The sequence below is a fragment of the Symphodus melops genome, assembly GCF_947650265.1.
Source record: "Symphodus melops genome assembly, chromosome: 17".
In the NCBI taxonomy this organism is placed as follows: domain Eukaryota; kingdom Metazoa; phylum Chordata; class Actinopteri; order Labriformes; family Labridae; genus Symphodus; species Symphodus melops.
The window spans coordinates 12636628-12664004 of record NC_136707.1 but is presented as its reverse complement, the minus strand read 5'-3'; the positions used below and the strand labels follow the sequence as shown (position 1 = coordinate 12664004).

General features: G+C 39.4%; 1 protein-coding gene across 8 annotated transcripts in view; it reads left to right on the top strand.

Moving 5' to 3' along the window:
* The first annotated feature begins 3511 nt into the window (after positions 1 to 3511).
* pdxdc1 (pyridoxal-dependent decarboxylase domain containing 1) overlaps positions 3512 to 27377 on the top strand; it is a 78704-nt gene continuing 54838 nt past the window's right edge. The window contains exons 1-14 of one of the 8 annotated variants that reach the window (XM_079366825.1): positions 3512 to 3624; positions 3721 to 3778; positions 6753 to 6860; positions 7095 to 7163; positions 8600 to 8683; positions 9228 to 9377; positions 15611 to 15800; positions 16004 to 16072; positions 16166 to 16244; positions 16396 to 16480; positions 16588 to 16636; positions 20860 to 20961; positions 23478 to 23603; positions 24680 to 24730. In XM_079366825.1, the coding sequence (XP_079222951.1) occupies positions 6787 to 6860; positions 7095 to 7163; positions 8600 to 8683; positions 9228 to 9377; positions 15611 to 15800; positions 16004 to 16072; positions 16166 to 16244; positions 16396 to 16480; positions 16588 to 16636; positions 20860 to 20961; positions 23478 to 23603; positions 24680 to 24730 (1128 nt within the window). In that variant the 5' untranslated portion in view covers positions 3512 to 3624; positions 3721 to 3778; positions 6753 to 6786. The other 7 variants (XM_079366823.1, XM_079366826.1, XM_079366824.1 and 4 more) reach the window with 7 other exon arrangements.

Here is a 27377-nt window from a genome sequence, read left to right as displayed (position 1 = left end):
AGCTCCATGCGCAGATGTAAAGGAGCTGTGCATGCAACTCAAACAGCCACGCAAACATATTCATTTTGCGAGCGCTTCCATAGCATTAGCACACGTGCAAGCAATATTGTATCCTCGAAGGAGAAAACTATGCTTTGAGCACAAGCAGAATCTCTACCTGAGTGCACAACTACAGGGTTTTCTCCTGCTTGCAAAACAAAGCTCACAAGTGGATTATAATATATCCCTGTTTGTAAAGGACTCAACTGTTCGGTTGTGTTGTGACTTCTCTGGTTGTCAAGTTGGTCAACGTGCCTGCCCCAGACCATGGGCCACACTTTCAGGGTGTATGATAGTGGTCCAATCTGTGACAGTATGGTGGACCATTTGGTGGAAACGAGGCTATAATCTCACCATACTGCCATTTCTGGGTTGGACTGCAAAAATATTTGGTAAGCATTTTTTGTCCAATGTAAAAGGTCCTTAGCTTTCTTTGTAACTGACTGGGAGACCACTGTTTCTCTTGAACATGTTTGCAGATGTCATGTTTTAGTCGATCCAACCAAGACCTCAAATTTTGTCCCATTAACAGCGTTGAATGAATGAATGAAACCTTCATTGCCTCCAAATTGGGGGATTTGTCTTGTACCAAGAGCATAAAACACTGTACAACCCGACATTTACAAGACAGCACAAAAAACACTAATAAAGTGGCAACTACATGCACCTGTCTGCCAGAAGGAAGTTAGCTATTGTCTCCTTCCTTGCTTTCATGGACTGATAAATGTCTGTACAAAACATTCTGCTATTCTATTAGTTGCAGGGTGGGGAGGGGCTGATGGTATGTGCTTCATGCATGAGAAACTGTTATAGCACCTCTGCCATGAACTGACCACTGTTGCCACTCACCAATTGCAGGAGTAAATCTTTGCAGTCGAAGAGCCTTCACAGGAGGTTCACCGTCTTGGTAGTTGATTTTTTGACTGTAAAGATAAAAATAAATATGATCTAAATATGGTATGCATAATAGATAGATCTATTTTTAATCAACATGGATGCATTGTTTAATGTTTCTTAGTCTTGTTTTAAGTTTTTCCTTTTTTATTTTGTAATATCTTGTTTTAGTTTTAGTGTTTTCAGTGTCAGGTTTTACTTTGTACTTGTCCTCAGTTTTCTGGTCTTGTGTTCTTTGTTCCTTGTGTTTCCCTCCTGTCTGATTACCCTGATTGTCCTCACCTGCCTCATTTGTCTCACCTTTGGCCAATTAACCCTGCCTATTTAGTCTCTGTGTTTCCTCAGTCTCTTGTCGTTTCTTCTTTGGTCATGCCTCGTCTGAGCCTGGCATTTGTTTCCCTGCTTCTTTGGATTTACTTTGTTTTTGCTCCACTTGGTTCTTGGAACGTTATGGATATATTTTGAGTAAGTTTTGTTTTGCCTTTTTGTTTAAATAAACCTTTTCGTTTGCTGCACTTGGGTCCTCCTCCCCTGTCTTCTGCCCGCTCTCGTGACACCACCATCATCATTTACATGGAGCTCAGTTTCTTTTTATTCAATGGTGTATAGATGGATAGATAAAACAAAACAGACATTATCCAGTGTAAAGAGCTGCCTCTGGCCGTCTTCCAGAATATATAAAACCGTAGTAACATATGTAACTCTAAATTTCTTACTGGACAGCATGATCCAAAAAGTCCAGCTATTGATTGATCAATCTGCATACAAATTTTAACAGACACTGACATTTCTATTACATGTTTTCCATTCATTTATATTTTCATGTAAGGTTTAGTTGAAGCCTTAAAGTTCCTAGGTCCGAGTTGATGTTTTTACAAGATAGAATTTGTACAAAAAAAAATTCAACGAAAAGAGTTGAAACTGATGCAAAGCAGTCCAAAGATATATCGGAAGAAAAACTGACAATCGCTTTGTGGAAAATGTTAATGTTTTTTTCTGAGAATAAAAAATGTTAAGCTCAAAACATGCAGAAAATAACTCAACTTAAGGGTAACAAAACAGAATAACCGCTGCTACAGTATGTCAGAGAATATCGAAATCAAGCTGTGCTGTCTCAGAGAAAGGTTATTGAAAAACTGTCAAGTAAAATTTAACTGCACTCATATTCCATATTCTTTCCTGCTCTTATACATGGGAAGAACATTTTTAGGTTTTGACTTGATGAAAGAGAGATCAAATTGGTTACATGATCAAGTCATCACATTTTCTACTTGTTGCACGAATGCACTTTTTTTAAATAAGTTGTCCACAGGCAACCTGAAATTTGAACATATCCAATGATAAAACAGCATTAATAGCATTCAAAGTCATAAGCTATATTGTTCTAGTAAGATTACAAAGAATGCGTAATCCTAATTTTTGTGCTAAATCTTAAATTGCTATCCAAAGTAATAAGGCTTTGTTTTTGAGTTTCATCTGCCTTTTGTCTTCTCAAGTCACCACTTGGTCTGGTATGTTGCCACACTAAACTGGTTTTGATGAAGTGTGGCTTGGACCTTTGCTTCCTTTAAGCTTTGGTTTGTATGGGCGTGGTTTGCACGGTCTGCAAGGCTGCAACTGATCACAGCAGTTGGTGAACACAGGGATTTTTATAGCCTACCTTTTTATAGTATTAAATAACTTTTCATAAAGTTAACTTTGACATAAATCAACATAAAAGCTACCATGAAAATTCAATTTTTAAAAAGGGTTTAGAGATAAATCTGGAGAAAAGTCTTTTCAGTGTCAGCAATTTGTGCCCATACCTCAAGTTTTAACTAATAATCACTTTCTAAAGGCTCTTTTTGTGACCTTAACACTAGAGAGCGCATGTGTGGAGTTTTTTTTGTTTTGTTTTTAAATAAAGCTTTATTCAGAAAGGAGGTTGTACATCATACACATACTGCAGTAAGTAACAAAGGACACACTTGTAAACACAAATGTAAACAGAAATTAAAATACAGAACACATTTTTTTTAAATAAAATGCCATCATTGCATGAACATTGTGTTGAGTAAAATAACGCCAATACAGATGTACACATAGATAATTATTTAGCTAGAAGTCACGGGAAAAAGAATGTTATAGTTTGTTTTTGGTTTTGTTTTTAAATAAAGCTTTATTCAGAGAGGATGTTGTACATCATACACATACTGCAAGTAACAAAGGACTTGTAAGTTTACAAGTGTATGTATTGTTCTGTATTTTATTTCTGTTAAAATGTGTGTTTTATCTTGAAAAATGTTTCTTATATGTTGTCACATTTCTTGTCTTTTATGTTTATACCATTCAAAAGTAAAATAGAAAAACCCTCTGGTCTAATTCCTTCACATAAGGATAAGTGACTTTTCATTAAACTAAGTAAACCTGAGGGGATTACTTTCATTACTGAGTTGTATTCTTTGAAAGGTATAGGAAGATTATGACGAGATATACAACTCTCATAGGAGAGGACAAGACCATGTTCATCCAAAACATACCTGATATTGTTTATACTTCTCTCAAACCATTTGGAATGGGTGTGCGGCAGGTTTAATGAAATCTAGCGTCTCGTCGTGACGTCTACGCTGCCAGCGTGGAACGCACGTCGCGCGTCAATCCAGGAAGTAAAGTCCGGTTCAAATCATACGTTCAAACAGCCGAAGACAGAGGGTAAGGTAAAAGCATATAACCATGTAGAATTTAATTTCGAACTATCTTTTCTGAAGATTTTCTCTGAAGGACCTTCGGCACGTTTTCTTGTCACAGATTGTCTGCGTCTTCCTTTTCAACAAATTATTTTAAGCAGTCATTTTATTCAGGGAAGGTAAGTAGAGTTCGATCAGCTGCATAAAGCTGAATGTGTATTATTTTTGGGTAGGCTTTGTGACAGGCAGATAAGTAACTCACTTACGCCTTTATCATTTAGTGCCGTTTTACATGGCTGTCAGAAAGCTCCATAATATCCCGAAGCTGCTTTGGGTTTAAAATCTTAAAGCTGACAGCTGGGGATTTTTTTCTGATAAAGAGGTTGTGGTCAGGTGGACTGTGTGTCATTTGACCTTCTCTTACGTGAACGTTACAGCAGCAGTACACCTTTTACTGTACCTGTGGGATGACAATAGGCTTTTAATATAATGTTTCATCTTAGTTTGTACCATTCATGAGCAGTTTTAGAAAGTGGATTATGGAAAGGATAATATACAGAGAGCAGATTGGAACCTCTGCAACTCTTACATTATCTTATCACATTACTATTTAGTTTACTTCCAGATCAATTCTATTTATTTTTCATGTACATTAAAAAGTACTGTACATTCAGCATACTATTTATTTAGCCTTCATCCCAACCCGTCACAACCACTTAGTAAAAGAATAGGGATGAAGTGGGTGAGTAGAGTATTGGATGTCTAATGCCTTCCTCCTAAAGTGGATGGTTATGTCCTGAACAGTGGTGAATCTACTTGGTGAACTTTTTTCTCCATCGGGCACAAAGTAGCAGGTACAGCTCACAATTTTCACCACATCTGGCTTAATAAGTGTCATACATTCATTTATTTATCTGTCCACCAGTGCACAGACGATTGTTGTTTGCTTTTCCCCAGAACGATTACAGTTAACAGTAATGAAGTTAGTCTACAAGATACCTAATAAATGTCCTTGAGCTCTCTTTCCAGATATTCAAGGTTCAAGGTTCAAGGTTCAAGGTTCTTATTTGTCAATTCCAAAATATGTCAGACATACAGTGAAATCGAAATTACGTTTCCCCCCTCCCCACGGTGCAATGTAGATAAGAAAAAGGTAAATAAAATAAAACAAGGTAAAAAGAGGTAAAAAAGATGTAAAAAGATAATATTTACATTAATAAACCTAAATGTGGAAAAGTATTACGTTAAATAAAATGGAGTATAGAACCAGATTTATAAGAAAAGTGAACTTGTGCATGCGTGCAATGTGCAATAAGTGACCAGGGTTCTGTTTCAAAGTTCAAACAGGAGGAGGTTCCAATGTTCAGTGTTCATGGGGGCAGAGGGGAGGGGAGAGAGTTCAGCTTCCTGACAGCTTGGTGGAAGAAGCTGTTTCTCAGTCTGGTAGAGCCGGCCCGCAGGCTGCGGTACCGTCTCCCCGATGGCAGGAGGCTGAAGAGGCTGTGTGAGGGGTGGGTGGGGTCACTCACAATGCGGGTTGCTTTGCGGGTGAGGCGGGTGCCGTAGAGGTCCAGAAGAGAGGGGAGCGGGACACCGATGATCCGTTCAGCCGCCTTCACTGTGCGCTGCAGGGTCTTGTGGTTGGCAGCAGTGCAGCTCCCCAGCCACACAGTGATGCAGCTGGTCAGGATGCTCTCGATGGTGCGTCTGTAGAAGGAGCACATGATGGGTCGGGATGCTCGTGCTCTCTTCAGCTTACGGAGGAAGTAGAGGCGCTGCTGGGACTTCTTGGCCAGTGATGTGGTGTTTGCTGTCCAGGAGAGATCCTCACTGATGTGGACCCCCAGGAACTTGGTGCTGCTCACTCTCTCCACAGCAGCACCGTCGATGGTCAGGGGGGGTTTGGGAGTGGGGGCCCTCCGGAAGTCGACAACAACCTCCTTGGTCTTGTCGATATTCAGGAAGAGGTTGTTGTCTTTGCACCACGTGGCCAGTTGGCCCACCTCCATCCTGTAGTGCGTCTCATCGTTGTTGGAGATGAGACCGACCACTGTTGTTGCGTCCGCAAACTTCACAATGTGGTTTCTGCTGAAGGATGGAGTGCAGTCGTGGGTCAGCAGCGTGAAGAGCAGGGGGCTGAGCACACAGCCTTGGGGGGCCCCAGTGCTCAGGATGGTGGTTTTTGATGCGTTGCCGCCAACCCGCACAGTCTGAGGCCTCTCGCTGAGGAAGTCCAGCAGTCAGTTGCACAGGGAAGTTCAGGCAATAGAATAGCAAGTCCACACATTACACAAGCCTACATACCTTCTTTGGCCGAATACTTTGGCAACAGCAGTTAGTCACCAACACAAATTGAATCTAAATCAGGACTACACAGGTGGAAGGTGGTGAGAGAAAGAAGAAAGCGACAAAAATACTTTCTTTCTTGTATGTTTTTATTTATATAAAATATATAACTTTAAAGGTGTTAAGTGTGCTTTACTGACATCATCCTATAACAGCAGCCAATTACAGCGCAGAAGCTGAAAGGGTAAAAAAAACCGTAAAGGGTACTCTGCTTTAAATTAAGTATTCATTTTTATTTGATTCATATAGCCTAGCTGTTTTAGATCATGTTAGTGCTGCAGCTTAACATTTCCAAAGCTGTCAGACACCCCGTACTGCCTACATTTGAATTAAAAGGAGGGACTTAACAGATATTATTATTGACTGATCTATTATTTATACATATATAGGGCACTTTTACATTTATAGGCCTAAAGGAAACAACAGTAGAGGTTGTGTGTCAGAGCAGAGACAAAATAGGAGTGTTTAACATAAATATTGTATTAATATTCAGCCTGTTCAGCCCCAGTTATGCTCCTAAAGGTGGTCTACTGCCAATCTTGAGTCTTAATGTGGCTTAATGTTCTCTCTTGCTTTCTGTTTCATGTGGCACACAATCAAGACTTTATTGTTGCATTATATACATGCAGTTTAAAGGGCTTGCACAGATATCCATTGTGTGAATACCACCTCACCGCCGTGTATGCTTTTTGTAAATATACTCCCTCACTCGCACACAGATACAACAGCATTTAAAAAAACACAAATTTGAAAATGTTTTCCCTAATATTCCTATTTCTGTTCTCTGTTTCAACGCTTTTCCAGCAGACACGACTCACACTCCAAAGAAACCCCCCAAAAGATGGATGACTCCTTGCTGGCTAAAGTGGGCAAGAATCTGAGTGAAGCCATGACTATTCTTGGAGATGGGCAGAGGTAAAAGCTTAAAGACCTTTATATCATATAGTGATAGTAGTGTGATATAGAAAAATGAAATACAATCTCACAGCAAGTGTATGAACAAGAGACAACAATGATTTTCTCATAAGCTTCTACCTTCTAGTTGAATTTCCCTCCTTTATCCTTTCTGTAAACATTACACTATTTCACATGCAAATTACAGAACCATAAAATCTCAGATAAAGTATTTGGCCTGTGATTTTTTTTTAGAGACCTGCAAGCAAGAACAGTGAGGCAGCACTTTGGAAGAACAAGCATCCCTGGCCCCCTGCAAGGAGAGTACGAAACAGACACACACGAGACAACCCTAATGCCAAGATTGTTGCATTATAGTTTTATTAACTGCCAGAGGGGCAGTTAATAAAACTAGTGTAACAGTGTGATTTGTGACAGACATAAGCTCACATTGAGTCACAGTTTTCTGCATAGCTTGCTCTACCATAAAGAGCTGAGATTTGTGCTGGAAAGGATTTGGAGTTCCATTACAACAGTTCTACCTGCTTAAACCTGTGTTAAACAGAACACTCACTAGTCTACAGTTAGTCACTACATGCTGTTAATTGTGGCTCTGCTCAAGGTTACTTGATTTGATGATCCACACATTTTAAAACTGAAAAATTCTTCATACTTAAAGTAGACGGTTATTATGTTCTTAAAATGCTATTACTGTGAAACAGACAAATCGGCGAACGTGTTGCTTTCAGTCGCAGCTTTACACAACTATTCAGGAGAAAAACAAAACGTACGGATTCAGTTTTAAGCTACAACCCCCAAAAAACTAAAGGCATATAACACACTTCGTCATCAGGTTTGTTTTATTTTAAAGTTGTTTGCAGTATGTATATATATATATATATATATATATATATATATATATATATATACTGCAAACTTCATCTGTGAAGAGCACAGGGCGCCAGTGGCAAATTTGCCAATCTTGGTGTTTTCTGGCTTATGCGAAACGTTGTTACACAGTGTTGGGCTGTAAGCACAAGCCCCACCTGTGGATGTCGGGCCCTCATACCATCCTTATGGAGTCTGTTTCTGACTGTTTGAGCAGACACATGTACATTTGTGGCCTGCTGGAGATCATTTTGCAGGGCTCTGGCAGTGCTCCTCCTGTTCCTCCTTGCAAAGGCGGAGGTAGCGGTTGTGCTGCTGGGTTGTTGCCCTCCTACGGCCTCCTCCACGTCTCCTGATGTACTGGCCTGTCTCCTGGTAGCGCCTTCATGCTCTGGACACTACGCTGACAGACACAGCAAACCTTCCTGCCACAGCTCGCATTGATATGCCACCCTGGATGAGCTGCACTACCTGAGCCACCAGTGTCGGTTGTAGACTCTGTCTCATGCTACCACGAGAGTGAAAGCACCGCTAGCATTCAAAAGTGACCAAAACATCAGCCAGAAAGCATCGGAACTGAGAAGTGGTCTGGGTTCACCACCTGCAGAACCACTCCTTTATTGGGGGTGTCTGGCTAATTGCCTATAATCTCCACCTGTTGTCTATGCCATTTGCATAACAGCATGTGAAATTCATTGTCGATCAGTGTTGCTTCTGAAGTGGACAGTTTGATTTCACAGAAGTGTGATTGACTTGGAATTGCATTGTATTGTTTAAGAGTTCTCTTAATTTTTTTTGTATGTATTTTTATCAGTTCAACTAATAATTTGTGTCTTTGATTTTTTTTTTTTTTTTTCGCTTCTTCTTTACAGTGGTCAGGACATGGCCACAATACTGCACTTAGTCAACAACCTTATTCATGAAGAGGGGGAGAAAGAGGACAAGCTCAGCCAGCAGTAAGTGGAAATATTCTCTGTTGGGTAGTTTGCTATACTGACACACTTTACATGCAATAAAAACGAAAAGACTAGTATCAGCTCATCCTATCAAATAGACTAAGAATAAGTGAGAGGAAAAGGATTTAGGCTCAAGCTTAGGAATCAGAGAGCAAGCAAATGTTCTTAACAAAAACAAAGAACATTTAAGCACAAGCAGAAACTTTTTGAGAACAAATACAGGTTTTTGAGAGAGAGTATTAAAAATCTGACTGTAAAATCAACAAATAATGCTCTTAAAACTTTTTAATCCCATAGAATCTTACCAAAATCATTGCGAGTCCAAATCTCAAAAGGTTTTGGAAAACAATCATTTGAAAGTATCTGTTTAGTGAAATGCTCTGTCAATGACAAGACTGTCAAAAGAAGCTACTTAAAATAAATAACACCAAAAAAGAAGGAAAAAAAAGACATTGAAGAAGAACTGCTACTACTACTTATCGAAAGTGATTTCATAGAAAATATAAGACGTTCAAAGTTTGAAAATGATGCTTTTGGTTTCTAGTAGGATGCTGAATCTGGGTGAACAAGGATACATGGCCTTGCTTGGTCACAGCCTTGCAGCATTTGTGTCAGTGTTGGATAAAGCAAGACTGCGAAAGCTGTCAACCAGGATCCTTTCTGACACCACACTGTGGCTCTGCAGAATTTTCAGGTAGGCCCGTCGTTGCTAGTATACAATGCCACTTTAGATATCAGTAAATTCTATTTTTTGCTGTGAAGTTGACATGCTTTGAAACCCAGCATAATTAGAAGGCACAGTATCTCTACGCTGTGGGGCACAGCATAGTCGGTTGCACCACAGTTATAAATAACACAGTGAGGCTTAATCTACTTTTGAAAAGGATAACTTTGATGATAATCTAATGCTTTTATTAAAACAATATTTATAGTACAACAAATAACATTTTAACATTTCTGTTAAAGCGGATCATTGATAATTGTCCATAGAAGGTTTCACAGACAGGTGGTAGTCACCTCTTTGTGTATTTCAGTTGTCTCATATGCACAGCTCAAAAAACACATCTAAAACGCTTCAACTCTCCAGTATGGTGGTTATGTGGTGCTCCTAAGTAGTGTTAAAACAAAAGGCCTTGCTGACTGCAAAGTCAACTGCTTAAACATTAGAAAAATAGAATTATTTATTTGCTAAATTAGATGGAACAAATAACACTATCTGCATCAGTGTTTTGTAATGTCTGAACTAATATAACTCGTACAACCCCATTTCAAAAAAGTATCCCTTTAAGTGTTAATATCATTGAAATTGGTATACACCTGCTGATAAGTGTGGATATAAGCTGTTGTATAGTGACCTAAGCCCTTTTTGCTATTTCTACTGTTAAGTTAGGTAATGTCATTGCATCAATACTGGGGATTGACTCACCTTCAGAGTAGGGGTGTTTGACAATGCACGTTGCTTATACACAGACACATCAGGGGCCAAATCACACAATTTGCACTATTTTCAGCCAAATCACACTATTTTCTAAAACAATGTTTAATGTCTTCATTACAGTCACATAGTTCAACCAATATATTGAACTTTAGGTAGTGTCTTCAATTTTATATACCCCTCCCCTTTTGCTTCATAATGAAGTGAATTCATGAATTCATTCATGAATGAAAATGAAGACAAGGGGTCGCCGGTGGCGCAGCGGCAGTGCGCGCGACCCCATGTATTGAGGCTCAGTCCTCACGTGCGGGCGGCCCGGGTTCGCGTCCGGCCTGTGGCCCATCTCCCGCATGTCTCTCCCCACTCTCTCTCCCTGATTTCCGACTCTATCCACTGTCCTCCCTCTATCATTAAAGGCAAAAAGGCCAAAAACAAATCTTTAAAAAAAAAAGAAAATGAAGACAAAACTTAAGAGTTAATTTCTCAAAAGAACTCCAGTCATCATTAATTTTTTTTTTACATGTAGAAATTGACTTTAAAAAAAAAATATATACAGGATGTATATATGTACTATAAGTGTTTCATATGTTTATCAAAAACACATTTGGACCTATTTACATGGATATACAAACTGTTCAATCTGCATTTAGATACTATTTGTCAACTTCACTGCATTTGTGTGTGGGATTTTTGAGACTGCCCTCTCGTGATTCCACTCACAAATACATTTTCTTTAACAGGGAGTTGTCTGTAGCCTATTAGATGTCTCCTTGCTATTCAGCCAATCAGTAACGTAGATTTAAGGGTTTGATTTATTGTGATCACTTGAAAAACGCTGCTGAAAGTTATGGTACCCAGAACCTTATTGGTGAGAAATGTGAAATTCTAACCTCTGCTTATTAGCTTGAAACTAGTTTTTTTTTTTTTTTTTTCAGGATTCTAAAATCGCATGCATGCATTGTTTGACACAAGATGGGGGGAAAACGGCCATTTCCACTTTCAAATGTAAAATGTAAAAGTAGCTTTATTTTTTTATTTAAATACCTTTTACAGGCTATGTCATTGGTTCCCAAAGTGGGGGTTGGAACCCCCACTTTGGTTGTGAGACATTGAGAGGGAGGTTGCGAGATGCCATTAATAACAAAATAAAAAAACATTCTAATTGCATCTTTTACCCAGTAGGGCGTTCAGAAGTAACACAAACTAATAACTAAACCATATATACCGGGGAGGAAAGAGATGAAGCGCCGTTAGAGATTATAAACCCAAAGTATTTTATTAACAAACAACAATATAAACTCGAACACAAAACAATCCACTCAAAAGGAGGCCAATGTACAATCAACACCTCGCAATAACAACTACACTCAACAAAAATATAAACGCAACACTTTTGTTTTTGCTCCCATTTGTCATGAGATGGACTCAAAGATCTAAAATTCATTCCAGATACACAATATTACCATTTCTCTCAAACATTGTTCACAAATCTGTCTAAATGTGTGATAGTGAGCACTTTTGCTTTGCTGAGATAATCCATCCCACCTCACAGGTGTGCCACATCAAGATGCTCATCAGACACCATGATTAGTGCACAGGTGTACCTTATACTGCCCACAATAAAAGGCCACTCTGAAATGTGCAGTTTTGTCTCACAGCAAAATGCCACAGATGGCGCAAGCATTGAGGGAGCGTGCAATTGGCATGCTGACAGCAGGAATGTCAACCAGATCTGTTGCTCGGGCATTGAATGTTCATTTCTCCACCATAAGCCGTCTCCAAAGGCGTTTCAGAGAATATGGCAGTACATCCAACCGGCCTCACAACCGCAGACCACGTGTAACCACACCAGCCCAGGACCTCCACATCCAGCAGGTTCACCTCCAAGATCGTCTGAGACCAGCTACTCAGACAGCTGCTGAAACAATTGGTTTGCATAACCAAAGAATTTCTGCACAAACTGTCAGAAACCGTCTCAGGGAAGCTCAACTGCATGCTCGTCGTCCTCATCGGGGTCTTAACCTGACTCCAGATCGTCGCCGTAACAGACTTGAGTGGGCAAATGCTCACATTCGATGGCGTCTGGCACGTTGGAGAGGTGTTCTCTTCACGGATGAATCTCGGTTTACATTGTTCAGGGCAGATGGCAGACAGCGTGTGTGGCGTCGTGTGGGTGAGCGCTTTGCTGATGTCAATGTTGTGGATCGAGTGGCCCATGGTGGTGGTGGGGTTATGGTATGGGCAGGCATCTGTTATGGACGAAGAACACAGGTGCATTTTATTGATGGCATTTTGAATGCACAGAGATACCGTGATGAGATCCTGAGGCCCATTGTTGTGCCATACATCCATGAACATCACCTCATGTTTCAGCAAGATAATGCACGGCCCCATGTTGCAAGGATCTGTACACAATTCTTGGAAGCTGAAAATGTCCCAGTTCTTGCATGGCCAGCATACTCACCGGACATGTCACCCATTGAGCATGTTTGGGATGTGCTTGACCGGCGTATACGACAGCGCGTACCAGTTCCCACTAATATCCAGCAACTTCGCACAGCCATTGAAGAGGAGTGGACCAACATTCCACAGGCCACAATTGACAATCTGATAAACTCTATGCGAAGAAGATGTGTTGCACTGCATGAGGCAAATGGTGGTCACACCAGATACTGACTGGTTCTGAGTCCCCAGACCCTCAATAAAGCAAAAACTGCACATTTCAGGGTGGCCTTTTATTGTGGACAGTCTAAGGTACACCTATGCACTAATCATGGTGTCTGATGAGCATCTTGATGTGGCACACCTGTGAGGTGGGATGGATTGTCTCAGCAAAGCAAAAGTGCTCACTATCACACATTTAGACAGATTTATGAACAATGTTTGAGAGAAATGGTAATATTGTGTATCTGGAATGAATTTTAGATCTTTGAGTCCATCTCATGACAAATGGGAGCAAAAACAAAAGTGTTGCGTTTATATTTTTGTTGAGTGTAGTTCTCGAGAAAAAACACACAGAAGATCGTCCCCACAGACACGAACCTGCAACAAACGCATACACACACACTACGGCACGTAACACCATTATTGTGAACAAATATACAAAAATTAGTTGATTTAAAATATAGTATTCAAGTAAGATTCATGCTGAAATGAAAGAAAATCCTTTGAATGTAAGTAAGTTTATAAGTTTGCACATCAGTGCAACCATGTAGCTCTGTGTTGCTCCTATGAATAAAAATTCACACAGACTTTGTGTCTGTTTGTGTCTTTGTGTCTGTTTTTATGGTAAGAAATGGCAGAAGCAGAACACAAGTAATCTCCATGTATAGACTGAAGGACAGAGTGGACATACAAAATGTTTGGTATTTGGTATTTGGACAGAGTGGACATACAAAATTTGTGTATGTCCACTCTGTCCTTCAGTCTATACATGGAGATTACTTGTGTTCTGCTTCTGCCCTGCCATAAAAATATCTTGGGATGGTGAGGGCCCTAGTCTCTAGCACAATTATTTTTGAAGTTCTGAGTTGAGATGTTTGGTAACCCCTGCTCTACATCATCAGTGACACGGTTTTTGCATACACTACCTTTACAACATCTGCATACTGAGATAAAATCCACACCATTATTTTTGCAGCTGGTCTGCAATCTCTTTTTCAATTACAGCTTGTGAACCAATGTAGCTCATCAGGGGTCCCATGGGGTCCTTTATTGGAAATGGTTTATAACAAATAACTCCTACCACCCATCCATAATCAATGAGGTCCAAAGACATGCTGTACTGAAACAGCCAGTGCAGCTGCATCCTCTGTTGGAGCTCCAGTTTCTGGTTAAATCAATTCAGCTATCAAATTGCACCTAAGTAATACTTGGGGCATGATATTTGTGCTGGAAAATTGTGATACCAGGTCTTTGCTATAGCAGCTCACAGCATAAATAGCAGCTCACAAAAAGATCCCTGTCACAACCCAGGAACCAAGAACTCCTGCTCTGATCTACTGATTTGACCAGATACTGTATGATTCATTTGGCACCAAGGGCAAAGTACCTGGTGCATTCAAGCGGCAACCACAGCTGTTGAAAAGTCAAGCCAATGCAGAATGTTCATTTGAAGCTGGCTGTAGAATCACAGGAAGTCACATACACATCCATTAAAAAAGACTATTTTTACTGCAGAAATTAACATCCCAGTTCGAAAAACACAGCAGATCTGATTAGCTCATGTCTTGATTGGCACACACTTAACCAGAATTTTTTTTGATAATGTATTGGTACTTCTTGTGTGATTTTCATTATTAGTTTAATCCTTGGTTGTCTTGCCTTTAACTATAACACTACATACACTGTGTTGCCAAAAGTATTCGCCCACCTGCCTTGAGTCACTAAATTTGAGTGACTTCCCATCCTTAATCCAAAGGGTTTAATATTACGTTGGTCCACCCTTTGCAGCTATCACAGCTTCAACTCTTCTGGGAAGGCTGTCCACAAGGTTTAGAAGTGTGTTCATGGGAATTGTTCACCATTCTTCCTGAAGAACATCTGTGAGTCAAACACTGATGTTGGACGAGAAGGCCTGGCTTTCAGTCTCCACTCCAATTCATCCCAAAGATAACTATCAGGTTGATGTCAGGACTCTGTGCAGGCCAGTCAAGTTCATCCACACCAAACTCTTTGCTCTGTGCTTTACAGCACTGTATCCGACGCTTTGCAATGCACTTTGTAATGTGTGGCTTGGATGCTGCTGCTCTGCCATAGAAACCCATTCCATGAAGCTCTCTACACACTGTTCTTTCTTTTTTTTTAAAAAGATTTTTATTTTTGGACGTTTTATAGCCTTTATTATAGTGGAGGACAGTGGATAGGGTAGGAAAGTGGGAAGAGAGAGTGGGGAGAGACTGAGCCTCATACATGGGGACCAGTGCCCAACATATATACAAATTTATCCTCAGTTTGTTTGCCCCATAAAATATCCCAATGTATTTAAAATCCTAATATCAACTCACTATCCTACTCACAGGTCTTAGAAACACATTTGAGGAATGATTTGCCGAAATGTCTCACATTTCATTTCTAATTTTAAGTTGTATCAACTAGCTTGTAATTGGTATGTGACATGATTGAAAATAATCATATCATATCATAATTTGTAACATCATACTATGGAGAAGAATAGTTTTGTATTTTCAAAATAAAATGTTTTCTATGTTTCATAAAAGACTATACAGAAGCAGACTATGTAATTACCTCTCCAATTCATTATAATTTACAAAGTAATAATGTGAAGTAATTCTTTCAAAAGTCATCCTGTCATATTAATATGGCCAGTGACTAATCTTGTTTTTTTTCATTCAAGGACAATTTTTTTTGCAATATTTTTTAAGATACAGGTCCAAAGTAGCATTAAAACAATTACTTCATAAGAGTGACAATCAATTTTCTCAGACTCCACCTTGCTACTTTGCCTTAAATTTGGCTAATCTGCCCATCAGGTATGAAAATGGCTCAGCATACTTTCATGAGGATGACAGGGATGGCCTAGTTAAAGTCTGTCGACTGGTCATAAATGCACGTTATGAGGAATATGCCTCTGAAGGCTATGCAGTCCTCAGCTACAAACAGCCAGTCATCTACCAGAGTGCTTCTGGTAGGCCTGGACTGGGACAACATCTATGCAGCCAGGTAGGACTTGAAGTATTTAAAATGTTTGCTTTTTGTTAGAATATTATTTACAGTAAGTGTTGACATACCAACTATTTAAAGTATTGGGCCATGTAAAATATCTGTACAGTAAATGGCTACTTGTCATACAAGAAAGTGTACTTCATTCTATATGATTGCATAAATGACAGAGAAATTTAAATTTGAAGTCTCTGTGTCATTAGCTTGGCCTCCCACTCTCTAGTCTGTGCACAGTCCCATGCAATACCGTCTTTGGATCACAGCACCAAATGGTAGGTGAATACAAATGCAGAACAAAAACAAAACATTATGTGTGATATATAAAAAGTAATAATTTTGACATATATCCTGCTTGTCACTATCAGGACATTGCTCTGTTGGACAAACTTATCAGAGAGGACATAGAAGCTGGCAAGCTTCCATTACTTTTGATCGCCAATGCAGGTCAAGAAAAATCACAACTTAAGCAATGTTCTTAATTCTCTTTAGGCATGGTATATCACAAGACTTATGAATTATCTAATTTATAAAGAAATAAACAAAAAAGTTGCTCATGGTATTTTTTTGTTTTGCCTTTTTTCTTTTTTTTTTCCAGGAACCCCATGGGCAGGACATACAGACAAGTTGGGTCGTCTGAGGACCCTCTGTGACCAGTACAACATTTGGCTCCATGTTGAGGGGTGAGTCAGTTCTGTTACTATGTCTATGTTCTTCTTGCTACAGTAAAAGTAACCTTATCCTCCATGCTGGGAAGTCATCATTAATTATAGTTTTGCATTTTTAACAGGGTCAACCTGGCAACCCTGGCACTGGATCAGGTACCCTCTGCTACCATGGTAATCTAGTTTTGCAAATGCTTTAATCCAGTTGAGGGTGTCATTTTTCATGATAACTGTAGCAAGAGTTATACACTTCTGATAAGAATCTTTTCTTCATCATGGTTAATATTTAATACATACTGTAGATTCACGTTATTCAGTGACGACACAGGTCACCAAACAGTCTTATTAAAGTTATTTCAATTTAAGTGGTTAGGGACAAGTTGGTGTTTCGTTTTGTTTAAAATATATTCAAATAACAAGATTGTTTCTCAATCATTAAGAGTCAATGCTTAGAAATAGGATTTCCAAAAATTTCCAACATTGAAAAACGAAATTAAAACTGTGCGTGTGTAGCAGACCCGGCTGGAACAATGGATGACTCTCTGGTTGACTGATGGTTTATAAATCACTTTTATTTCATAGATCAATGCAATCATCACAAACACACTGTAAGAGCTGTGTAAAGAAAACAAAAATAGGAAACAACCATTAAACATAAACCATGTGCCAAATATACAAATAGAACACATAGCATACCCATTTACAATAAAATAAAAAGTTAATTTCAAAGTTAAAATTTTGTCACATCTGTTAAAAACAACAGTGAAATTCAATACTCATTACTTCCCAAAGTTACAACCTAAATCAAAGGCATGCGTCGGAGGCCATTAAGCACCTGATGGTGGAAAAACAGCTGATTGACCAACCCAAACTGCTCCAACCTGACGACTAAGCTCCACAGGAGCACGGACATACAGAAACGTCACAAACAAATCAAACATGCTGGATAAAGAATTAGACAGAGCAGGATCGTACCTTGTGCACCTTTCCAGCTGGTCGCTATTTAAAATTGAATGGACGACTGAGATTTTCCCTCTGCGTAATGTTTGTGCCCACCTGTTGGCATTCCTCTATTATATCCTGTTTGCCGGTAGGTAGCAAACTCTGCCTTCAAAATAAAAGCCCCGAAGCATAAACAAAAACAAAACAAACAAAAAAAACCCAATATATTTATAACTCACAACAATAATTGAAATACAAAGGTGAACATCCTACATCTCCCTTTGTTTTTTTATCTTTTCACATGGTCATTTACAGCGTGCACAAGCCTTAACTGGAGGTCATTCAGGGCCTTTCCCATTGGATGTCCAGCAAAAACTTTGAATCAAAACAAGAAGCACAAACTTAAAAAGGTAGAAGAGATGCAAAATTTAAAGTTGGAAATTAGCGTACTGGAAGTTGGGGAAAAGTTTCCGTCTTGACGAGCGGTGAAGAAAAGTAACGAGAGGTACAAAAGATATGAGAGTACAAGAGGCAAGATACAAGACAGCGAGCGCATCTTCAGGCCCAGCTTTTAAGTTGAGTAGACCGCGTTTGCACCCGAGTTTTACTTGTTGAACAAAGAACTACTATTTATTTGAAACGTATCGCACTACACCATACTCAAACAAACTCTTATACTGATTTATAGATGGCATTGTAGTGATATCATATAAACCCAACACGAACAATTAACTAAATTTTGGTCCTTGAGTGGGAGAGCCAGGAAAAAAGGGGCCCTTAGTGTTGATGTTGAGAGTTCAGTCAGAATATTCCATAACAAGCATGCATTCTCTAACTCCTTGAAATCAGTGAATAACACTCGGGGAGGGTAGCTGTTGTTGCTCTGTTGGGCTGTACGGGACTGCACCAGGGCTTTGTCTCTATTCTTAAGCTGCAGACAGTATTCTGTTCTTTGGTTCCCTCTCATGAGATCCCTCTGAAAAAGTGAGTCTGGATAATTTGGTTGCGTTTTTTCAAAGTGATACATCTGAACATTATATTCTTTAATTACTGCAACACACTCATTGCAAACGAGGCATTTTGTTTTTGTTTGGAGTTGGCAAAAAAAACAACTGCATCACCTCCTTTTAATCAGGAGCAATTTGACACACCGCACAGCTCCTCTGCTCACTTGTCTAGTAGTCTTTGGAATAAAAAAATCCTCTCTGTAAGGTTTATTTAGTCAACAATATATCTCATAATTGTGAGCTCATGTGTTTTAATTTTCTTTTCTTTTTTGTGAATACAATGTGCTTGTCTACTACAACAGAGTATAAAGGGCCACGTTAAGAGAAAATATATATAAAATGTTTTGAATCTTTGATATTAGAGTTGGGAAACTTGATGCGATTCAGGGGTGAAGTTGCAACAGTGATGCATTTTTAATTTTGTTTGTTAAGTTTGCTTTCACATTGCACTGCACAGCAAAGCCTGTCTAATGTTGTGTACCACAACCTGAATATCATCTAACCTGATATGACTTAATGTATCAGGCTATGGTAAATGGTAAATGGTAAATGGACTTGAGCTTGTATAGCGCTTTTCTAGTCTTCCGACTACTCAAAGCGCTTTTACACCTACCCATCACACCTACCCATTCACACCCATTCACACTGATGGGCTGGATATTTGGCCCATCCAGTATCTAGCCATTCACGCACATTCATACACCCCAGACGCAGCAGGGGGAGCAATTTGGGGTTAAGTGTCTTGTCCAAGGACACATCGGACATGTTGCTCGTAGGAGCTGGGGATCGAACCCTCAACCTTCCAATTGAGGGGCGACGACTCTACCAACTGAGCCACAGCCGTACATGCAATAGTATCACAAAACTAAACATTATCATAGACCTCGTAGCGTCTAATATACAGGTATTTCAAATGAGTTTTCCAAAGGCACAGCCTTTTTATTATTCACCCAAACAAAAAAAACGAAAAACAATTTTATTTATGAATCACATGAATCCGAAAGTGTCTCCAGATACATAAAAGCAGTAGTACTCATGGCATACTGTAGATAAGAGTATGTCCTGGCTGTTAAATTATCTATTTGTTAACGGTTGGTAGATTAATAAAATACACATTGTTTAAATAAAGTAAACATTGTTTGCTTTTAAAGAAAATGTATCAACCCTGGTTGTGTTATAACCCTGTGTTATTATTGTATGAGTGACTTATATGCTTACATTTGATAAAATATAAATTGTCTACGGAAAATACTCTCACCTGCGTCTCTTCTCAAGCCAAAACTTTGCTTACAAATTCTGTTTTGTTTTTGTTTTAGCGCTGTGCAGTCAGGTTAAACTGGCATATCGACCTGAGTGATGTGTAACCACACTCAACACAGACATGAGCATGTTAACCTGTAATGAGGGCTGGTGTTGCTTATGTTTGCAATGCTCTGCAAATCTATTGACATCGGTGAATCGAACTCTGGTGCACTTAAAAGTGAACCGAACCCCTCGTTTATAAGCAGACGAGAGTTCAGTTCTTTAGTCCACACAGAAGTTTGTTTGAGCATCCACACTAGACCACCACAAGCGCACCAAAGTGCGTTTCAAATGGACCAGGCATCTCAGGGTAAATACACTCCAAGTCATAAATATAGCCTACAAGATCAAAGTTGTAAATCTACAAGATCTAAGTCGTAAACCTACAAGGATTAAGTCATAAATTTACGAGAATAAAGTTATTAATATACCATATTAAAATCGAAAATCGATTTTAAATTGGAGTATGGTTAAAATCGTTTTTCTGAAAGGTATCAGAAAAGCAGCCATCTGCCTGCGTAAAAATGATAAAAGGGGAACCCTTAAAGCCATTTCCTCTGCCACAAAGAGCAGTATCTTTTCAGGGTCCTGATACTTGAAACCACTTGTGAAACCACACATTCTTTTGGCACATCAGCATAAAAATTGTCATATCTGTTTAACTATAGTCCCAACACTGATATTTGTGATATTTTAAGAACTTGTCAAACAGTTGTTTGAATATTAACTCTCTGTGGAATGACCTGATTTAGTCAACTTGTGTTACAGACCACACAATAAGGGGGAATTCAATTACCGTTTTTGGGGAAATAAAATTTAGCCTACTCACTCTGATCCATCCATTTCAATGCAACACTCCTGTTTTTAATCTTGTCATGTAAAACTGTCAATTATCTCCTTTTTAGTGTTTTTTTATGTTAATGTTTTATTGTTTTTTAAACCCTGCTGGTAAGGTGTTCTTGGGTTTTTTTGAAAGGCGCCCTTAAATAAAATGTTTTTTCAGAGCTGCAAAATGATGAGTTGCAGCTTTTCATATTTTGTGAAAAGCAATGATTAGTAGCCATTGACCCAGAAAATACCATCTCCTGTTACATTGATCTTGTGACTTGTACATTATAAATGTGCTTATTGTTCTCTCTCTTCCAGGCAACTAACAAAAGTGACAGTGTGACACTTACACCATGTCAATGGCTGGGACTGCCTTCTAAAACAGCTGTCACCCTTTACAGACAGGAAGACCCAGCACTGGTACTTCATGTTATTTCATTCACAAGTGGCCTCTAGAGCAAGCTAAACGCAGACAGAGACTGACAGACAGACAGACAGACAGACAGTCAGTCAGTCAGTCAGTCAGTCAGTCAGTCAGTCAGTAAGTCAGTAAGTTAGTAAGTAAGTAGACCGAACAAACTGCTACAGCAGTAGAGGCTGGTCCTACCTTCCTGCCTTTAAGGCTCCATCCCAGCTCCGGCAATCCACAGCCCTCAGCAGCAGATATGCAAGGCTTCTATTAGTGATGGATTCCAGAGCACATTACCACAAAGACCAGCCATTGGGAGGAATGCAACAAATAAAACAGTTTTGAAGGTTAGGAACAATGACCTAATTTGTTTGTTGTGATTATAAAGGATTATACAGTGTTATATCACGTACAGGAGGCCTATATCATATCACTGTAATTATCGCAAGAACTCCTTGGTTTCAGGACTCCAGCCGTCCAGTGAGGCTACTGCTTGCTACGCTCTGAGAACTTCTGCTTAATGTGTTAATGTAACGCCATTGCAACTTGCTGTAACTAGTAACAAATCTGTTACTTTCCAGATTCGGTAACGTTGTTACAATTACTGACATTTTAAAACACTTCATACTGCTGACTTTATGCATTATCAACTGTCAAGCGGGCAAGGTTATGATTACGTCACGACTTTATCATCCTGGGAGAAAGCACATTGTGCTGTGAGCTTTCTGTCTCAGAAATACCAACATTATTTACCCCAGCTTAAGTAAAACGATAAGAATATAGCATTGAGTTGTAGTCTATATGTAAAGTAGGAAATTTTCCGTTACAAGAAAGACGCACCAACAACAATACACTTCTATTAAACCAGCTATCAAAGAGGCAGGCCCGGCAGACACTGGACGCCCACGTGCTCTGCAGAACAAGGAGGAGATGTTATTCAGGCTTTTCCACACTGGAAAGGACTGGTTCTGCTGCAATTTCTCCTCCATCTTTGCCCTGTAGCTGGCTTTCCCCTCCTTGATTTTTTTCTTCAGCTCCTTTTGCACCCTCCTCAGCTCCACTCTGTCTCCAGACCTAAAAACCCTCTTCTTCTCATGCAGCAGGGTTTTCACCCAGGGTTTGTTTGAGAAACACCATACTTTTTTGGTGGGTAGGCTACAGTGTTCTCAACACAGAAGTTTATGTAGTCTGTGATGCAGTGGATTAGTTGTTTTTTCACCATAGGTATGTAAATGAGCTGCAGTCTCACCAGGTTGTGGTCAGAGCACCCCAGTAGGGGGTAGGGTGATGATTTGTATGCATCCTTGATGTTTGCATACAGTAAGTCCAAAGTTTTGTTTTCCCTGGTGTGGCACTCAACATACTGAATGAAGGTAGGGAGACTGGCAGACAGGAAAGCATGATTAAAGTCTCCTGAGATTAGAATTACGTCATGCTGTGACAGTAAAATGAGAACTACATCGTTTTCACTCAGGCAAGACTGCTGTGTAGAAGGTCTGTGCTTCCAATCCGGAGTGGAGTCGTTTTGATGCGTTTCTGTCACAGCGTCTCCGTGTAAACGGGGCCTAAGAGACCGGGGGTGCAATGTCTGTTGCTGAGACACCACGCTGTGGATGAGTTCACAGGCTGCAGCAGCGTCAGCCGGGGGGGGGGGGGGGGGGAACATTCACTGCAATAACGTGAGAAAACTCCCTCGGCAGGTAGTATGGCCACATGCTTGAAGCCAGCAGCTCCACATCCTTAGTGCAGCGCTGTTCTTTAACGGTGATGTGCCCAGGGTTACACAATCTCTCATTCACAAACACATCGCCATTCCCCCGCCTTTCTTCTTACCACTGTCCCTCAGGCTCCTTTCCGCTCTGGCTAGGTGAAAGCCATCCAAAGTTACAAGCGTGTCCGGAGTGAGTTCATTCAGCCATGTCTCCGTGAACATCATGATGTTGCACTCGCGGTATTCCCTCTGATGCCGGGTGACTGCCGTCAGCTCTTCCATCTTATTAGGGAGAGATCGTACATTCCCCATAATTAAAGACGGCAAGCATGATTTGTACCGTCTTTTCTTTTCCCGGCACTTAACCCCGGCCCTGCATCCCCGTCTCTTCCTTCGAAGCTCTGCTGGGATGTCTGGTCTATCCACGGAGTTGAAATACAGCACCGTCCTCATTCAAAAACAGCCAGCTCCGACCTCCACCTCAGTGGCAAGGAAGTGTGGACAACAGGAACGAAAGGAATACAAATGAGAAATAGTTCCAGCTTATTATCCTAAATGCTCTTTTGTAAAGTGCCTTGAGATTACACTTGTCATGAATTGGTGCTATATAAATAATGATTGTTTGATTGACCAGGATTTCCTTACTGCACAGAACAGACTAGCTCTAAATTATTCCACCTGCAAATAATTTGGCATGCAATGATGTGACCAGTGCAAGATTACTTTGCCCACACCTGATTTATTTTGGTTTACATTTGTTCAGCAAGAGTAAGAAGAGATGCCCCATCTACCTTGGTATATGGTTTTGTGTCTCAGTCTCTGGCAGCAGGTTTGACCTCCAGCCAGCCAGTGGTAAAGCTTCGAGCACTGCCCATCTGGCTCTCCCTGCAGCATCTTGGCCACAACGGAATTGTCCAAAAGATCAGATATGCGACTGAACTGGTGAGCTGTCCATTAACCACTTACTGTAATTCCTATTACAGTTGTTACTGTTATTGTACAGATAAGGTTTGACATTCTGTGACAAGCTTAGAAGTCTTGTCCCTACAATGAGATTTATCCAGAGTTAAATGCTAAATAGGGCTCATCAACTATATCTAGGAAATACTTTATTGCCAGGACTGAAAGTGAAAATGAAAACGGCAAAAGTCATTCCGTACAAAATGGGGGATAAACACAACTACACAAATTATAGACCTATCTCTCTACTGCCACAATTCTCAAAAATTCTAGATTTTAAAACTGTCATTATGCGTACCACCATCAAAAGTCTTTGTATTTCAATCCTGGAGGTAAGACTGTGGAACACCATAAGTGTGGAGCTGAAGCAATGTACGAGCCTGACTCAGTTCAAACACAGGTACAAACAAGTGATTTTTAGAAAGTACAGAGAGGAAGAAGGAAGCTCAAAATAACAGATAAAAAAGATCTACTGTAAAAAAAATAAAAAAAAATCTCAGAACTGCCTACACTTTATTATGTTATCATGGAAATAACAACTATACTGTATGTGATAAGATTGTGAATGGAGAAAGGGGTAGTAATAAATAAGTTTATACTTCTTACTACTCGTTATCGGACATGTTACTTTTTTTCTTATATTTTGTTGATTTTATTATTTTGTTGTCTTCACATGTTCGAAATAAAACAATAAATAAATAATAATAACAGCTGAAACACACTGCAAAAGAAACAAACACTGCACACATATTCAGAAAACCACTGCAAATACAGAAATCCTGTAAGTATAGCCTTCACAGCAGAAGTTCTCCACTCGGTTGAACTGTTTATTTACTGGACAAAGTAAGAGAAACCTCCACTGAAAGTTTTGTTTCGATAGGAAAGTTGCCTCGGAACTTAAAACACTTTATAGATGGATCTTGATTGACTCTTTCAGAAGGAGAAAAATATGCAGATTTCCTACCTATCAAAAAAGTACCTTAAATGTGAAAACTGACAATTATTGTCTTTGCAAGGTATTATGAGGGATTTTACAACTTTATTTCTCTGCCTTATAGAGCCAGCATCTTCTACAAAAGCTTAAAACTCTGGCTTCAATCAAAACATTGGTAAGTGTATTTCTTTATTTTTTATTTCAATTTTGAGCAGAAATGTTTGGATTAGCAAAGCATTTTTGATTTTTGACATTCAAAGTTCCCCCTCAGGCTTTTTAAAAAATCATTTGGAAATCATAGGGGTATTTTTAGGGACCGAAGCACTGACCAGTGCAAAGGACCCTACTGTTTTTCGAATGATTATTAGGGACCGAAGCACTGACCAGTGCGAAGGACCCTATTGTTTTTCGAATGATTCTTTTTCTCCTTTTTGTTGTGGAAATATTACGTGCTAAATTGATTAACACACCTCGTAAGAAAAAGGGGCACCACCTGGCTTACCAGGAACAATTGTATTAATTATGGGAATTAATAAAAAATATTAATTATGAAAATCAACATATTTATGGATTTATTATTTTGAATCAATCTCAAATCTAAGTTATGAGTTACCCAAAACGTTCGACCACTAAGAATCAATACGAACACACTGAATTTTATGCGTGATATTTTAATGAATAAAAATGAACAAAAAACAGAATAACGGAACGATAAAAAAAACCATGCATCAGATATATGAAGAAAAACCAGGAATGACAGATACTATCCTAACTAATTGAGTATGGTACGGTGTTTAACGTCTGTCTAACAAAATTATTGATTAGATTCGGACAAAAACACCGAACGGCAAAAAGATAAAAAGAAGGGAGTTGAAGACTGAGTTAAGCTGAGATGAGCTAGGTGGAGTTTTAACAGTAAACAGCCATGACACGCAGTTCTGAGTTGACAACCAAGCTGTTAAGTGTCTTACTATTGTCGCTGAACCAACGAATCCGCCAAGATGGTACTGAAGTCAGGAGAATGGGTCTTGAAAGTCCGTCTCCAATTTCTACAGCCCATCACCTTAGTGAAACAGGTCGGAGTCGGGGTAGCGGCTCACTCAGGAATGTGTCAGCTCGTTCACTTCTTCTTGCGGAACTCAGATGAATTGTCCAAAAAGTTGATGATAAACAATCGTCCACTTTTGCTAACTGAATTGGCCGGTTCAGTTGTTTCAGGTAACGAATCGTTGCAAAGTCACTTGTTGAAAAGAAAAATCCAAAAATTGTCCAAAATTGATAAAAACGATTTAATTAAAACTGCGCGTTCACGAGCTTTAATCAATGTCTCTTAGGCTTGTAAATATTGAGTTCAAACAATAAGCAATCACGTCCTTGAACAAAAAAAATATGAATCGGATAAAAATCAAAGTTAGAAAAGTATAAAACTCGCTGGAGTCAAAGTCTCTTGAAGACAAAGTCCAAAACGGAGTAAAACAAGAAAAAGTATCCGAGTTACAAAAATTACAAGAGAAAAAAAATGGGGACCAGCCTACGAGCAGAGGGCACGCACTGGGCTTTAAGAGAGTACTGAGGATGATACACGCCCCCCTTTTGATGACGCGTGTCTTCAGGCGGGGCCGGAAACATGAACTCTCTAAAGTTCTAAAAAAAAAAATCTAAATTAAACGTAAAACACTGCACCATAGCCAAGTTTTTACTCCTATTTTATATAAGAGTAAAATGCACATTTATAACCTTTGAAAATGAAACTAAACACAAATTATTATTGATTTTAACATATGTTGAGTTTGTCAACTTTTCATTGATAGTTTAAGTCAACAATGAAATAACATATACTGACATTTAATTGAAAAGGAACATAACATCAAACCATGAATGGATTTATTAAACATAAAAGTGATGTCCGGTCTAACGGATTAAACATTGATTTAAAAGAACCACTAGATGGCAGTAGCGCTCCATGTAAATCTTTGAGCCAAGACAGTGAGATGGTAAATGACAGAGTGATTTCTCATAACTTCGCGATAAATGGTCCGATTTGAGTCTTGTTTGGATGAAAACGTTAGTTTCAACGTTCTTAGAAAGATTATTCACCTGAAAATTAAAAATACACGTTAGTTAATATATATCTGAACATGGAGGCATCTGGTCTCCATTTTATGGTTGAGTCACGCAGAGGTCAGGACATTCCTGGCTGATTACAGTTGTCTTGTAAATCAGGGGTCCGTGGCAAAGGTGTTTATGTTAATGTCAGGAAGATTTATCCTAAGGTGAAGAAAACGTATCGAGGTCTTTGAAGATGTTTTTTTTTTTTAATATTCCACAAGGTGCGATGGCCTTTAAGAATTTAAAGTGGGGAGGGTTCAGACGGAGTGTCCTGTCGAAATGCAGAGAGGGAGGAGGTCGTAAAGTTGAGTTGTGCAGGAACATATGGTGAGGAGTGAGGAGAGGGGTATTCGGACTCCAGCAGAACCCCTCCCGGATCTAATCAGATAAGAAACATTCCTCAACATTTTTTAAGGACCGAAGCACTGACCAGTGCGAAGGACCCTATTGTTTTTCAAATGATTATTTTTATTTTTATTAGGGACCGAAGCACTGACCAGTGTCGTACGTGCACGACATTTTTTATGCACATTAAGCATGCAAGATCTCACATAAAATCCTCTTACACCCATACTCAAAACCAAACAGGAAGTCCGCCATATTTTTTTTCAATGGCGAAAACTCGCGTTTCACAGGTTAGCTATTTGAATGAACTCCTCCAAAAGCAATTATCCGATTGACACAATGAGAATGTCAGTGTGTTCTCGACATGT